Source organism: Triplophysa rosa, linkage group LG25 (assembly GCF_024868665.1).
Source record: "Triplophysa rosa linkage group LG25, Trosa_1v2, whole genome shotgun sequence".
Classification (NCBI taxonomy): Eukaryota; Metazoa; Chordata; class Actinopteri; order Cypriniformes; family Nemacheilidae; genus Triplophysa; species Triplophysa rosa.
The window spans coordinates 7635566-7648995 of NC_079914.1; the positions used below are offsets into that span (position 1 = coordinate 7635566).

The window sequence follows — 13430 nt, forward strand, 5'->3', positions numbered from 1 at the left end:
TGGGAGGTCAGAGGTGAAGTGCGTGCGGGTGAGGGGCTTGTTGTTACTATGGTAAAAGATACCTGATGATCATCTGATACTGTAAATCATTTTATATACTGTAATACTCAAATACACAGACACTGTTACCTTCAGCGGATGTGTTGTCATGTTGAAGTGAGGGGGTGAGTGAGGGTGAGGATGTTTGGATGGTCTGATCTGTTTCTATACTTTCAGTATCGCTTCCTACTGGTAAACAATAATGGTGATGCAATGAAATAAACAGTTTCTCTTTTTAGTAGAGCACACTTTTTCTCAAAGGCTCAAATTGTTTTTCTGTTGACTAAAAACATCCTTATGCTGTCTGCAGTCTTGAGCATTCATTTGTGCTAATAATATGTAGATTAAATTTGCTTTATTACACAGGAATGACAGGAAAAGCACATAAATTGCACAAAGTAGGACAGGGACATGCGTTAAATAAAGCCGCAAATAGCAGAACAAGGACGAGGCAAACCTTAGTAAATAAAACTACTCTCCTACAATAAAGTTTGCGTCTGAAGAGGAAACTCCTACAAATGCAAATGCAATAAAGCCAGTCGCAAAAACAGCCTTTCTAGCGCTAATTTTCACTGCGTGTCTTTGTACATACAGACAGTCGATTTTGTGCCCAAAANTTCAGTAGTTGTGTGTCAGGCTCGTACTTTCTGCATGTTAGATAATAATGGATATACTGTATGAGCAAATTAAATGTTTCTCTTTCAAAGAAGTTTAGATTTGGATATCGAATTATCTGGTGTGATTATTGCTCGAATAGTTTTTTTGTTTCAAATGTTCATAAACAGGCTACACTCATCTCATTTTGAATGTAATGTGACATATTTCTGAGGATTTTCAGAATATTCTGTGAGAAATAAATAGGGAGGGACTTCATCTATCAAGAGTTGATGGGGTCAGACCTGACTGTGTTAACAAAATGCTGCTTTACAACATCGTAAAACTATACAAAACAGATCATGTATTTTATTCCTTTCCCACCCATTCTAAAATGTGGCACTGTGATTATAGCAATGCATTATGGGAAGATGAAGGTCAGAGTATAGAGAGATGATGAGTGAGAGAATAGAAATGCAGGAGTGTGAGGTTTATGAAATGATGATGTAAAATAAAAGGTGCTAAGCCGCACTATATAAAATAAAGTTTATTATTATTATTATTATGATATTAGGATTACCTCGGGTGGTGCGTGGGTCTGGTGAATTGGTCATATAGTTCCACCCCCAGTAGTCTATAACAGTGTTTCCCAACCCTGGTCCTCCGCACACCTTCCAGAATGTTTTAGTTCTCTCCCTATATAAAACACCTGAATCAACTCATCAATCAGGTGTTTTATATAGGGAGAGAACTCAAACATTCTGGAAGGTGTGCCCCGAGGACCAGGGTTGGGAAACACTGGTCTATAATCATAGTTACATATGCCGTCTGAATTGTAGGGCTGAACGATTAATCGAATCGCGATGTGAGACGTTGCGATTTGCTAATCGCAAGAGGCTGCAATGTGAAAAATAGGAAACGCGTCTGTTCCAAGCCCGCTTTGAGTGGCATTCTTGCTAACCAACTGAGTGAGCACACCTCCGTTATGCCCAATCAGCACTGCCCTAGAAACGCCCGTCATTAAAAAAACAAACATACAGAAGGCAGGAGAGAGAGAGTGTGTGTTATTATGGCATCTGCAGAGTCAGATCGATCATATTAGGCAAATAAATACTAAAGAACCGTCCAATTCAGAAGACCGCACACACAGCCTGCGTCATACTCGCGCGACTCTTCCCCGCGTTGCGCGTCTCGCGGACGAGCCGTTTAAACTTGACGCGCATACACAGCCTGTTTCGTAATGACGTTTATAGTACTTGAGTCCGGCTCGGGCATCTGGCATTATGGACGAGGCTTGACGATTTCAATTTTAGAGTTTCAAGACATCCTCATTGAGGCATAAATAACACAATCTGAATCGACAAGGAACCCTCCGAGATGGGCATTAAACTGTGAGGCACTGCGTTTCAAGGCTGTCTGGCATTTCATTCAGCGTATTTATAAGAAAATATGATCAAAATAGAGAGAACGTTATCTATCAAAAGTTCATTAGGGCCACAACGGACTGTGTTTTAACATCACGCTACATTTCAATGCATAAAACAGTATTTTACTATTTTTAAATATGATTTAACCATAAACCATGTTAAGTCAACCATAAACCAAACACTATAAAAACGCTACTCAAAATGCAAAAAAGATGTACTTACACAGAGCCATGCATAGGAAACAAATCAAGGGTCCTTGACTGAAAAATCTCGCCATATCCAAGGGTTGAAATGGCTCTTCTAAGACACTGTATGTCCTGTTTGAAACACACAGATCGGAATTAACCATCAGAAACCATTTTTGGTCCTCTTCTCATTATTCATCTTACGTTGTCTGTTCAGTCGGTCCAGTTGTCGGTGTGTTTCCACCTAATAAAACCTTCGATTTGGTGAAGCCTCATCTCTGCTCTGACCTTTTATACCCTTTTTAACAGGAAGCTACGTTTTCATCTATGCCACACGTCTCGTTTCGCACATTGAAAAAACCAACCTGTTTGTGGTGATAAAAATGTATTTAATTGCAACTTTAAGTATACAGTACTTAAACGCACAAGTGTGTGAAATATGGGTTCAAGTGTACTTCAAGTGGTACCTAAATACATTTGTTAATACAGAGAATACAAAGTTAAAAGCACATTTTAGTTCATATTCATGCCGTTTTAAAATAGCACAGTTAAGAAGATTATCTTAAAAAGTACTAAATAATGATTTTTGTTTTTTAAGCACAAAAATAGTACACGAAAATAGAGCAATTAAAGAACATAATGAAAGTGCACTTTTTTTCACCTGGGAGTGAATAATGAAAATGAATAGAAATACTGTAAGTGTGTGGTGTAGGACCTTCCTGATATGAAACGGATGTTTTAAATAACAACAGTAGGTGGTGAGTCGCTGGCATTAACAACACCATCAACCACTTCCATAAGCGTCTTCATACTAATGCACTCACTCAAGAACACTTGCAGATCTGTACTAGTGAAGCACAATCAGACGCATTGTGTGTCTGCTAAAATACTTTATTTGTTAAAATAATTGTGTCAAACAATGAAACCCATTACAATAGTACATTTAAAGGTCCAGTGTATGAACTTTAGCGGCGTCTAGTGTTGAGGTTGCGAAATTACAACCAATGGCTCACTCCACCGCTCACCCCTCCCTTTCGAAGCACTACGGTGGCTGACACAGTACTAAGATGTCGTCACGTTTTCGCTTCTTTTGCTTCGCTGTAGAGCAGTTTGTCCGTTTAGGGCTACTGTAGAAACAACATGGTGAATTCCATGTGAGGAGACCCGCGGTGTATGTAGATAGAAACAGCTTATTAATAAAAACATAACGCTTCATTATGTAAGGTCTTTATACACCTCTGATCACATAGTTATGAATATTATATTGCATTTCTGTTAATAGATCCTCCAAAAAATTACACACTGGACCTTTAAGCCCCTGGATTGTATGTTTGCCTTTCCATATTTGAATGATGTCATAGTCATGCTTGCAGAAAATAACACATTGTACTGAATACTTCTCATAATTTTGATTCTTGTTTATCTTTGACCTTTCATCCTACATCACCAGCTACAGTATCAAGGGACCATTTCAGATTGATATGAAACCAGCCCCTCTGACCTCAAAGAAATGTGTTCCATACACATCCATATTGTTGTGTTTCATGGCTGTCTGGCACAGCTCCACTAGGTGGTGTACTGCTCGATTACTGAAGCATCTCAAGGGTCACGACACCATGTGCTAACCAGGACTGAATCTCAATTCACGCATACACTGTAAAAATGCAGTGACATTTTTTATTTCAACCCATTTTTGGGTCAGAAAGGGACAAACCCAACCACTGAGTTAAGGTGACGGTTCACCGAAAAAATGATTCTTCTGCCACCATTTACTCACCCTCTTGTCATTTCAAACCTGTATGACTTTCTTTCTTCTGATGTCACAGTTGCGAGATGTAAAATGTTCATAGCACACAAACCTGAACACCGTCAAAGCAGAAGAGTATGCATGTATGACAATCTTAACTTCTTGGTACACAAAAGTACCAGTTAATATCCTCAAAACCAAACATACTTCCATAAAATACAAACATGTTGCAAACATATATCCATAAAAAACAATCACTTCAGCAGCCATTAAAATCTTCTTTTTGATGCTACATTGCACATATTTAAAAAAACATTGCACATATTTAAACAAAAACTGAAAGTTAAAAAACAGAAGTCAATGGTTGAGGAAATATATGTGTGAGAAATACAACGTGTCTGTCAAGTTTGGGTGGCGCTTAAATGGATAGTTCACCCAAAAAACATCATTATTTACTCACCCTCTTGTCATTCCTCCGCAGAACACAAAAGTAGATATTTTGAAAAATGTTGTTAACCGTCACCCATTCACTTGCATTGGTTTTGTGTCCATACAATAGGGGTGAATGAGTGCCGGTGCTGTTCAGTTAACAACTCTCTTCAAAATATCTTCTTTTGTGTTCTGCAGAAGAAAGAAAGTCATGCAGGTTTGAAATGACACGCGATCTGTCTCACCTCAACACAAGAGAATGAATCTCCTCATATTTTCATACATGTAGGCAAGGCCTAAAATCGAAGTTTCAACCTCCACCACTGGATGGCAGTGTTCATCCATGACCGTTTCTACAAACTAACTCCTACACATCTGCTTGAACATTCAACCCTTTGACCATAAAAAGAGGCTTCTGGTCATTAGTACGGCATAAATATTAATATAACTACTGTATAGTTACTGTGTTTTTTTCTTCCCATAGGTGTGGGGTTTTTTATTTTCATGGACAGATTTGTAATGAGAGCATACAGTGGCATCTTCACGGGAAACACCCAAATCCTGTCCCATGATGCACCACAGGACAGAGGAGCGATGTATGATTTTGTCCTGTTCATGTTAGTCATCATGGAGAATAATGCATTCAATTTGAACACCTTTCCTGTCCTCTCATTGGCCTCTTCATTTTCTTTATTTTTTTGTGCTAAACACCAGGAGCCGATGATACCAAATATATTCATTGTTGACAGGATGGGGAAACAGCATGGGTCTTTGTATTTCTGGGAGTGTATGTATCCTGCATACCTAGGAAGCTGAATTGAATGATCAGTTTAGAGGATTTTGTTTGAAATGGTGAAACAAGGGTTATGTCTTTCAATTAATGGTCGAAAAATGCAAATGTACATCTATAATAGTACAACAAATATAACATATATCCAAGTCCACACTGGAGCAAGTTGTTTTCTTCCGTGAGCATCTTGGGTAACCACAAATTATTGTCTGGTCACGCAAGTACTGTATGGTAAGATTTGAGAGAACGGTTTCAAGGTCTTGTCTTAATAACATGTTTTAATAAAACCCTACAACAATGGCATGAATGTGCCATTTTAAAATAATCATGTAATATTAGCCTAAATATAATGCAAAAATTATGAAACTTACAGCAACTTAAATTAGTTAAATTACAACATAAAATACTTATTTTACTACTATTATTTGCAAACGTAAACACAGCCGAAACGAAGCAATTTGTGACATTGACCGAACAGCTGTGTATTAAACCTGAAATCTTTTTTAAACAATTTAAACAAAATTCGTCTCTGTGCGTGCAAAACATGTACTGTATATGACTCTTTCCTCTGTGGAACACAAAAGAAGATATTTTGAGAAATGTCTCGGTGGTTTTTGTTCATACAATGGAAGTCAACATAGGGGTCAATGTTGTTTGGTTACCATCGTTCTTCAAAATATCTTCTTTTTTGGTTTGGAACGACATAAGGGTAAATAAAAGACAAACAAATGTTCAGTTTTGGGTAAACTTTCCCTTTTTGAAGAATGATCCAAAACTAGCCTCTTTGCAATTGCTTTTAAATTCACATTTTTCCTATTGTGTAACTCTTGAGTGAGAATCTGATCGGCGCACACTTTTAAGCTCTGTATATTTCTAACACAGAGATGGACTTTCAAAGGAGGTTGCCATGGCGCGGTTGAGGGCTGAGAAATGTCCAATCATCATCGAGTTGTACACCACATCGCTCGGCACCGAATTAACACAGTGCAAAGAGCCAGGTAACAAGCACCACAGAGATGAATAGAAGATAGCTGACCATCTGAACACAGAAACCAAGAGGACCCTCTGGACTAAACAACAACGACAGTCATTAAAATTCCAGATCAAAGGATACATTCATGCCGACTAATGGCAATCAAGATGCTCCACTACACCAAAGCAAAGAAACCTCAATTTATAGTTCTTCATAAAAGGACCGAAGACGTAAAGAATGATTGAATGAGAAAGAGAAAGAGAATTGAAGACTATGCCACAAGGAATTCCAAACATATCGAATGCGCTTTGATGTATACATCTATTTTACAATGGATACATAGTTGTTGTTGCTGTGCTGTATTATTCCTAAACAAACAGCAGGTATGGTACTGGACTCTCTGGAGATGTTTACCTGCTATACGGCATCTTCTGACAAGGCAGCTCTACCTGTTCGATTTGTAAATGCAGAATCTGTCGGTCAAAAAGCACTGTTCATTTCAACCAATACGTTATTTGGGTTTAGCGAGTGCACCTTAACTTCAAAACAGAAAGGTGTCAGATAAGAATATGCATAGGAAAACAGATCACAAATGAGATCTTTTTAGTAAGACACATACGAGATCATATACTCGTATAAAATGTTGGGTTATTTTCAACCCAGTGTTGGGTCAAGAAGGGATAAACCCAAGCATTGGGTTGACAATTAACCTACCGGGGACGGGGGACGGGTTGGGGCAGGGCGGATGGGTTTCAATCTTATTTCTACCATATTTAAAAAACATTAAGATTGCTATTCAGCACAGGACAGGACATAAGCTAACAAAATAAGGTGGTTAGAGAAAATAATGCAAGATAGTGGAAGGACCTTACCAGGCTGCCTATGGGGATTTGATAATAGAATGCTCCTGACTGCATGACATATCGGAGATAAAACAGTGACACCGGCCTAATGAGGAGCTATAGCCAAGGCCATTCCAAAGGCCAGCGTGAGCTAACGTATTTGCTCTTTGTCATGGCTTTGCTGGTTTAGGATGGTTTTAACTGGTTTATTCCCAGTGTGCCCAATGAAGAAAAATCTGAAACCAGACTGGGAGACCAGTGAATTAGCTTAGGGTGGTTTAATTTGTTTTTCATCACAACCAGAAGACTACAGCGATGTTATTAAATCCTTTATGTGCCCAAGAAGATACTTAGAGAAACGTCTCTGTGGTTTTGTGACTATACAATGGAAGTTAATGGGGGTCAATGTTGTTTGGTTACCATTCTTCAAAATATCTTCTTTTTTGTTCTGCAGAAGAAAGAAAGTCATACAGGTGACTTTCACAAAAAAAATATATTTTGGGGTGAACTGTAAAAAAAATCCCGGAAATTTTATTATATTATATTTTAAAATAAACTGTCAAATAAAAATGTTTCCCTGTAAAATTAAGTTTTCTCCATTTTTCTTGTAAATCTTTTCTGTAATTTTACGTTTTGACCATATTTTTATAAATAATTATTCTGTAAAATGTCCTTTTTTTACAGTGTATCCCTTTAAATACATCATTACAATAATGAGAATCAAAAGGAAGAATGAAACTTAGAATGGCAAACTACATATTCCCTTGAGAAGTCTCTTTTTGTACAGATACATTGGTAGCACCCTAGAGATTTGGCTGTGAAGGCTAGCCACACACAGCAGGCTGCCTTTGTTCCACTGAAAGCGTTTGTCTTGGGTGTAGTGAAAAGAAGAGGGGTTAAAATCCAATTCAATCAATATCACTGGAGATGTACAGATACAAACAGAGGCTAAGGACTCCTCCCTTCTCAAGCTGAAAGTTATAATGGAATAAAATGTTGAAACGGCTTTGAAGTTTCGATGCTAATCCCCGAGCATGTCAATACACGCCGTATTGTTACAGACATCCACAAAAAAGATCTAGGAGATGATGTGAGTGTTGTCTACTTGTCTGTATTTCAAAATACAACTCAAAAATATTTTATATGAAAAATTGTGTTCGCTCAATGCAAGTTAAGGCTCGTGTGAACGTCTCCTGAATCCCAGGTCCAAGAGGTGCACGATAACACATCCCATAATAAACTGTCCCACCATCATTGCCAAATACCCCCGTTCACCTTCCATTCCCCCACCATCCAGGTTAACCCTGCGTGTCCCAGCTAATGAGGAGTTTCCGTGGCCCGCTGAGCGCCCGGGTTGGGCTGGAGCTTACCCCCGGCGTGGGACCGGGGGAGCGGGACGGTAGAGCAACGGTGTCAGCCGCCGCTTCGCTGCACATACATCATGCCGGTCATTAGCGGAGGATCAGGCTGGACCTTTGGCCAGCGCGCCACTGGCGGCAGGGAGAGGATGGTCATAAAAAACCCTGGCTCTGTCACTCATTGTCACTTAAAGCGAGAATTTATCAGGGCCTCTGCCTGCGCGCCGATGAATAATGAATGAGGTTCTGGAGCTTTGCCTTGACGCTCCGGTGCTAATGGGGCCGGAAAGCTGCGGCAGGACCATCCTTTGTGCCGTGAGGTTGCGCTGTCGGGGTACCGACCGGCCTCTATTGGTGGGGAAGCCGGACCATAATATCACACATTCACAGTGAGGTCTGACCTCTCCTCTTCTCTTGATGTATATGCCTGGAGCTGCATATCTAGACCCTGGGTAGTCCATTCTGTAACACAAAAAGTGAAGGAAATTTAACACCGGTGCTTCTTCATAGCCGGTTTAAGAGCCCTCGCAAATTCTCTTTTCTCTCAAAAATGTTCTGCGTGTTGACATTCCCTTGCGTTATTTAGGTACAAGAGCAAATTTTCATTTTTGTTTTGACATAAGGCTGCTTAACGCGGCCTTAGAGGAGTTGAAAAATTATCCCCGACTATAAATATGAAAGTAGTTTTGCCTTCAAGATTTGGATTCGGGGAAGAGAAGGTTATCTCTGGCGGGCACTTTAGCATGGATTCATAAAGGCCAGGATGTTGCATCAGTACCCTATACAGCCAGAAGGATACTACAAGTGCGGTAGGGCAAAGACTTTCTTCAGAGCCAAAAGGCAACGATAGGAAAGCTTGTTTTATTGGACTCCTTAATCCTCGCAGTTCAGGAGATGAAGATGTCTGACAGCTTGGGAACTTCTTTTAATCATGGAAGGATGTAGATACTTTATAATCTGTAAATGATAAATCTATGCTGTTATTCACACATTCACAGTACATTACGAGCAAAGCCCAACACCACAGAGAACTTGCATCCGTCGCTGTCTGAGGATGACTAAAGGCGAACCCTCTTGTCATTTCAAACCTGTATGACTTTCTTTCTTCTGCAAAATACAAAAGAAGATATTTTAAACCCATTCACTTCTATTGGGTACGGACACAAAACCAATGCAAGTCAATGGGTATCGCTGTTGGCTGTTGTTTGGTTACCTACATTTTTAAAAAGCTTGCTTTTGTGTAAATTGACTGTGCAAAGCATGATCCTGCACGGCGTGTTGAACGTAGAATGCCGGAAATACTGTCACAATCAAAAGTCTACCGTGGAAAACTTTTTTGTGAGGAAAGTTTGTCGTTGTGTTTTCTGGACTGAAGGAGGACTTCAATTGCACACTTTTGATACGGCACCTAACCATAAGACTCCACGGCCTGATGAAACAGAGTTTAAACTCAGTCTCAAAGTCTCCGAGCGAAAGACTTTTTGATTTATTCAGAGAAAGATTTTGGGGGAAAATGAAACAAACAAGCGAGGCATTCTCCACACTTTCTTCCCGTCGAGTCTCTGAGAACTTTCCGCTAATTACGAGCAAAGCCCAACACCACAGAGAACTTGCATCCGTCGCTGTCTGAGGATGACAAAAGGCTTAGAGGGGGCAAGAAACAAACAAGACCCAGAATAAGAAAAAAGCTTCCCAGCTAGCTGCATGAGCGACAGAAACGTCTAATCAGTCGTTTTGGGGTTTTTTTGCCTTCAGCGTCTTATTGAAGCAGCAGTTCCTCTGATCAGTGAGCGAAGGGACCGTCCCACTAAGCCGTTCTCTCGTCCTATGAAGCACGGGTCAGTCCTTGGCAAGTATCCTTGCGCCTCCACTGACTTCCACATTGGTGTATCTGGTGTTCATTACCATGCAGAGACGCATGCCGGGGGTAACGGCACCCCAGGACTGCCTGGAGGGGCCACGCTGTATCCAGCCTCCATCGGGAACTGTTGCACGGCTGGTTGCCGTCGAAATGGGAGCGCGGGATGGAAACACGAGTGCATTATGTGACTCCCTGCCTCAGGGTCAAAGAGGAGGCGACGTGGCATCTCCGCTATGCGCTCGTAAACAAGCAGAGGATGTTAGATCTCTTGATCGTATTCAGAGGCTTTATTATGCTGATTTTTGAGCAAACTAAACTAATCAAGGCAACTTTTCCCCTTCTCGCGTACACACAGGGGAAATCGTCAGAAAGGTTAGGCGCCGAGAGTCGATCCGGATGCCTCGCCTCCAAACTTCGCACTCTCTGGATCGTTTCAAACAAACACGCGGGGAAAGTCCGAAAGCTCTGGTGTGGTATAAAGCGATTTCGTGCGGAATACTTAATTGGAAGCGGAGGCTTGATGGACCATTGCGAGAATTATTCACATTCGGTGTGCTCGATGGGACCGAAGTTGTAAATAGTTAATTATGACTGTGTATGCAAATGTTGGCCTTTAAATGAATTCAAGGAATAATTTCCATGTTGGGGTATTTGCATAAATGCATATTACATGCATTTCACACTCAACACCTCAAAATGTCATAAAGAGTGATAAAATGTTTTAATTGAATTCTAGTTTTGCTAAACCTCATCATCAAGTTCAAGAAATGGACTACTGGCTTTTATTTAAAAAAAAAGATTGATGCGTGTTTAAAAACACCTCACGAACATATCAGTTCTGTTTGATTCATTAAAAAAATGTACATCTTTATGCATATTTTCACATCATAAAATAATTTTATATTAGTATTATTACTTGGTAAAATAAAAAAATGGTTAAATATAATACAAAATATAAAAAACTGTATATATATATATATATATTTATAGATACAGATGTAAATACTAATATGTTAAAAAAGTGTATTATGTTCAGATATATTTAATATCTGATATATTTACATATTTTACATTGTTAAAAATACCATAAAAACGGTAATATTTCTGCAGCTCGGGTGGCAGACAAAAACATAAAATAACATGTTTTGTCAAGTAAAATGACATGTCTTTCACAGCATTTGACACCAAGTTTGTGAATTACAGTTTTATTGCATTTCAAAAATTTGTAAACGACTTTTTTCTATTTGTCTACATTACACGTTTCATAGTAGAAAAAAAAGTTCATCACGACATTTGTATTTTTACAGTTTTAACAGTCATTTGGCAAATGCGTTTAGCCACTTGTATGTGTGTGTCCCCTCTGAATGAACCGATGATCTTTGCACTGTTACAGAAATCTTCTGTTGCACAATTGATATTTGCATGTTGCATGTCTTTTTTACTTCAAAAATGCACTTCCATAAGTGTCCCTTTTCAAACTCCTCAGTTAACACCAACCGCATTGAAGAACTGACATTACCGTTATCCGTATTCCTGGTGGGCTGGTCTTACCACAAAGCCTGAGCTCTGACTGTCAAGAACAGGTAAACGGAACGCTTTGGAGACAAGGGGGGGAAGGAGAAGGGGAGCGTTAGTTTGACTGTGTTAATTGGACTTTACAGTAACAGTGTGACAGGTGTTGTTTAAGAAAAAAACTCTGTAAACACGCCGAGCGGTTTGTCAGGAAAATGCAGCTCCATCCTACTGCACCCGTTTCCCTTGCCGATTTCCATCACGCAACCTCGAAATTAATGTTGTCTGGTTGTGTATCGCTTTATTGGAGACGTGTGAGAAAACGGTGGAGAAAAAGGCGGGGCTTCGTGTCCTCATCATACACCCTCTCCGATAGAAGCTTGGGATAGCTGCTTCAACAATAGTCCGACGGTGCCCCCCCACCCTCATGCCAAGACGCTGTTAGCTAGGCATGCCATACTTCTCATTTAAAACCGAAAAACAATGTATTTTCACAGCCCCGGCAGGTCATGCCACTTTGTTGTTTCGTTCCTGTCAGAGCAAACAACTTTTAAAACACGGGACGTCTTCTCTTGCGTTAAAAGCTGTCAACAAATAGTCGACAACAGCTCCCAGCGTTCTCCGCGGGCAAAGGATTTGTCCAAAACAGATGTTTCACCTCTAAATATAAACATATCGTGTATTGCACTTGCTTGTAAAGGAGTAAAACAAAGTCATTTTGTTTTTCGGAAACGTCGGCCTGTTGTCGGTACAAAAGTCAGCCGTGTCCAGCTGCGATGCTGTCAACTCCAAACGGCTTTGAGTGTGATGCGCTTGTGTTCAAAATGCGATTTCAAAGCTGTTTTTCACTCAGCCAAGGACAAACAAGGTCATCGGCCGCTGAATAATGCGTATTGCATATCTCTGCACTGAACCTGCAGACCATTTTCCTGCGTCGCGCAGCCTGCCTTCCTATAACGACCTCCGCCCGCAGAGCAAAGCGTGGGAACGCGCAGTCAGACGCAGCCTTTCGCTCCAGCGTGCAGCGAGGCCACAGGTTTATGCAGGAATGTCTGTGGTCGCACGCTCACCGCGTAAATCAAGGCCTCAAAACAGAGCGCATTTCATTCAGTGAGGTTGAAGAGCAAAGCTCGGAGGACGTCTGCATCTGGTAGCGTTTTTGATTTACTAGGGACCTGCACAACATTACGGCACTGGAAAACGGTGGGAGCCCGAGTCCAAAGGGTTTCAATGCGTAGGCGTACAGTCTGAGGGATTTGGTCGTGGCGGTTGGCATCCAGAAGGGCTCTGCCATTCCAGAGGATATGAGAAATGGCGGTTTATGCACGAGACTGCTTTCATAACATATATAATGTATAATGTCAGGGGGTAATACATTGAAAATGAGTATACCACAGTAACACATCTGACATGTTTATGACATTGCAAAACAATCAAAGTGACTTTATGCGTAAATTGTCACATTGTAATCTAATAGCTTAACATTTTCATATGTATTGATATATTGATACAAAAAAAGCATCATATACATACATAATACATGCAAAATATTTCGTTTTAATGATTGTGAAACAAATGTGCATGATTATTTGGGGACATATTATGAACACTGCCTTGACTAAATATGTGAAAATATACCTGAAATGCTAAAAATCACCTTTAAAAATCTAATC

The 13430-nt window shown here is 40.1% G+C and overlaps 1 protein-coding gene across 1 annotated transcript in view; it reads right to left on the reverse strand.

Moving 5' to 3' along the window:
* Positions 1-2307, reverse strand: part of LOC130548470 (receptor-type tyrosine-protein phosphatase C-like) — a 43654-nt gene extending 41347 nt beyond the window's left edge. The window contains 1 exon segment of the mRNA XM_057325259.1: positions 2283-2307. Within this exon segment, the coding sequence (XP_057181242.1) occupies positions 2283-2292 (10 nt within the window). The 5' untranslated portion in view covers positions 2293-2307.
* Positions 2308-13430: the final 11123 nt, after the last annotated feature.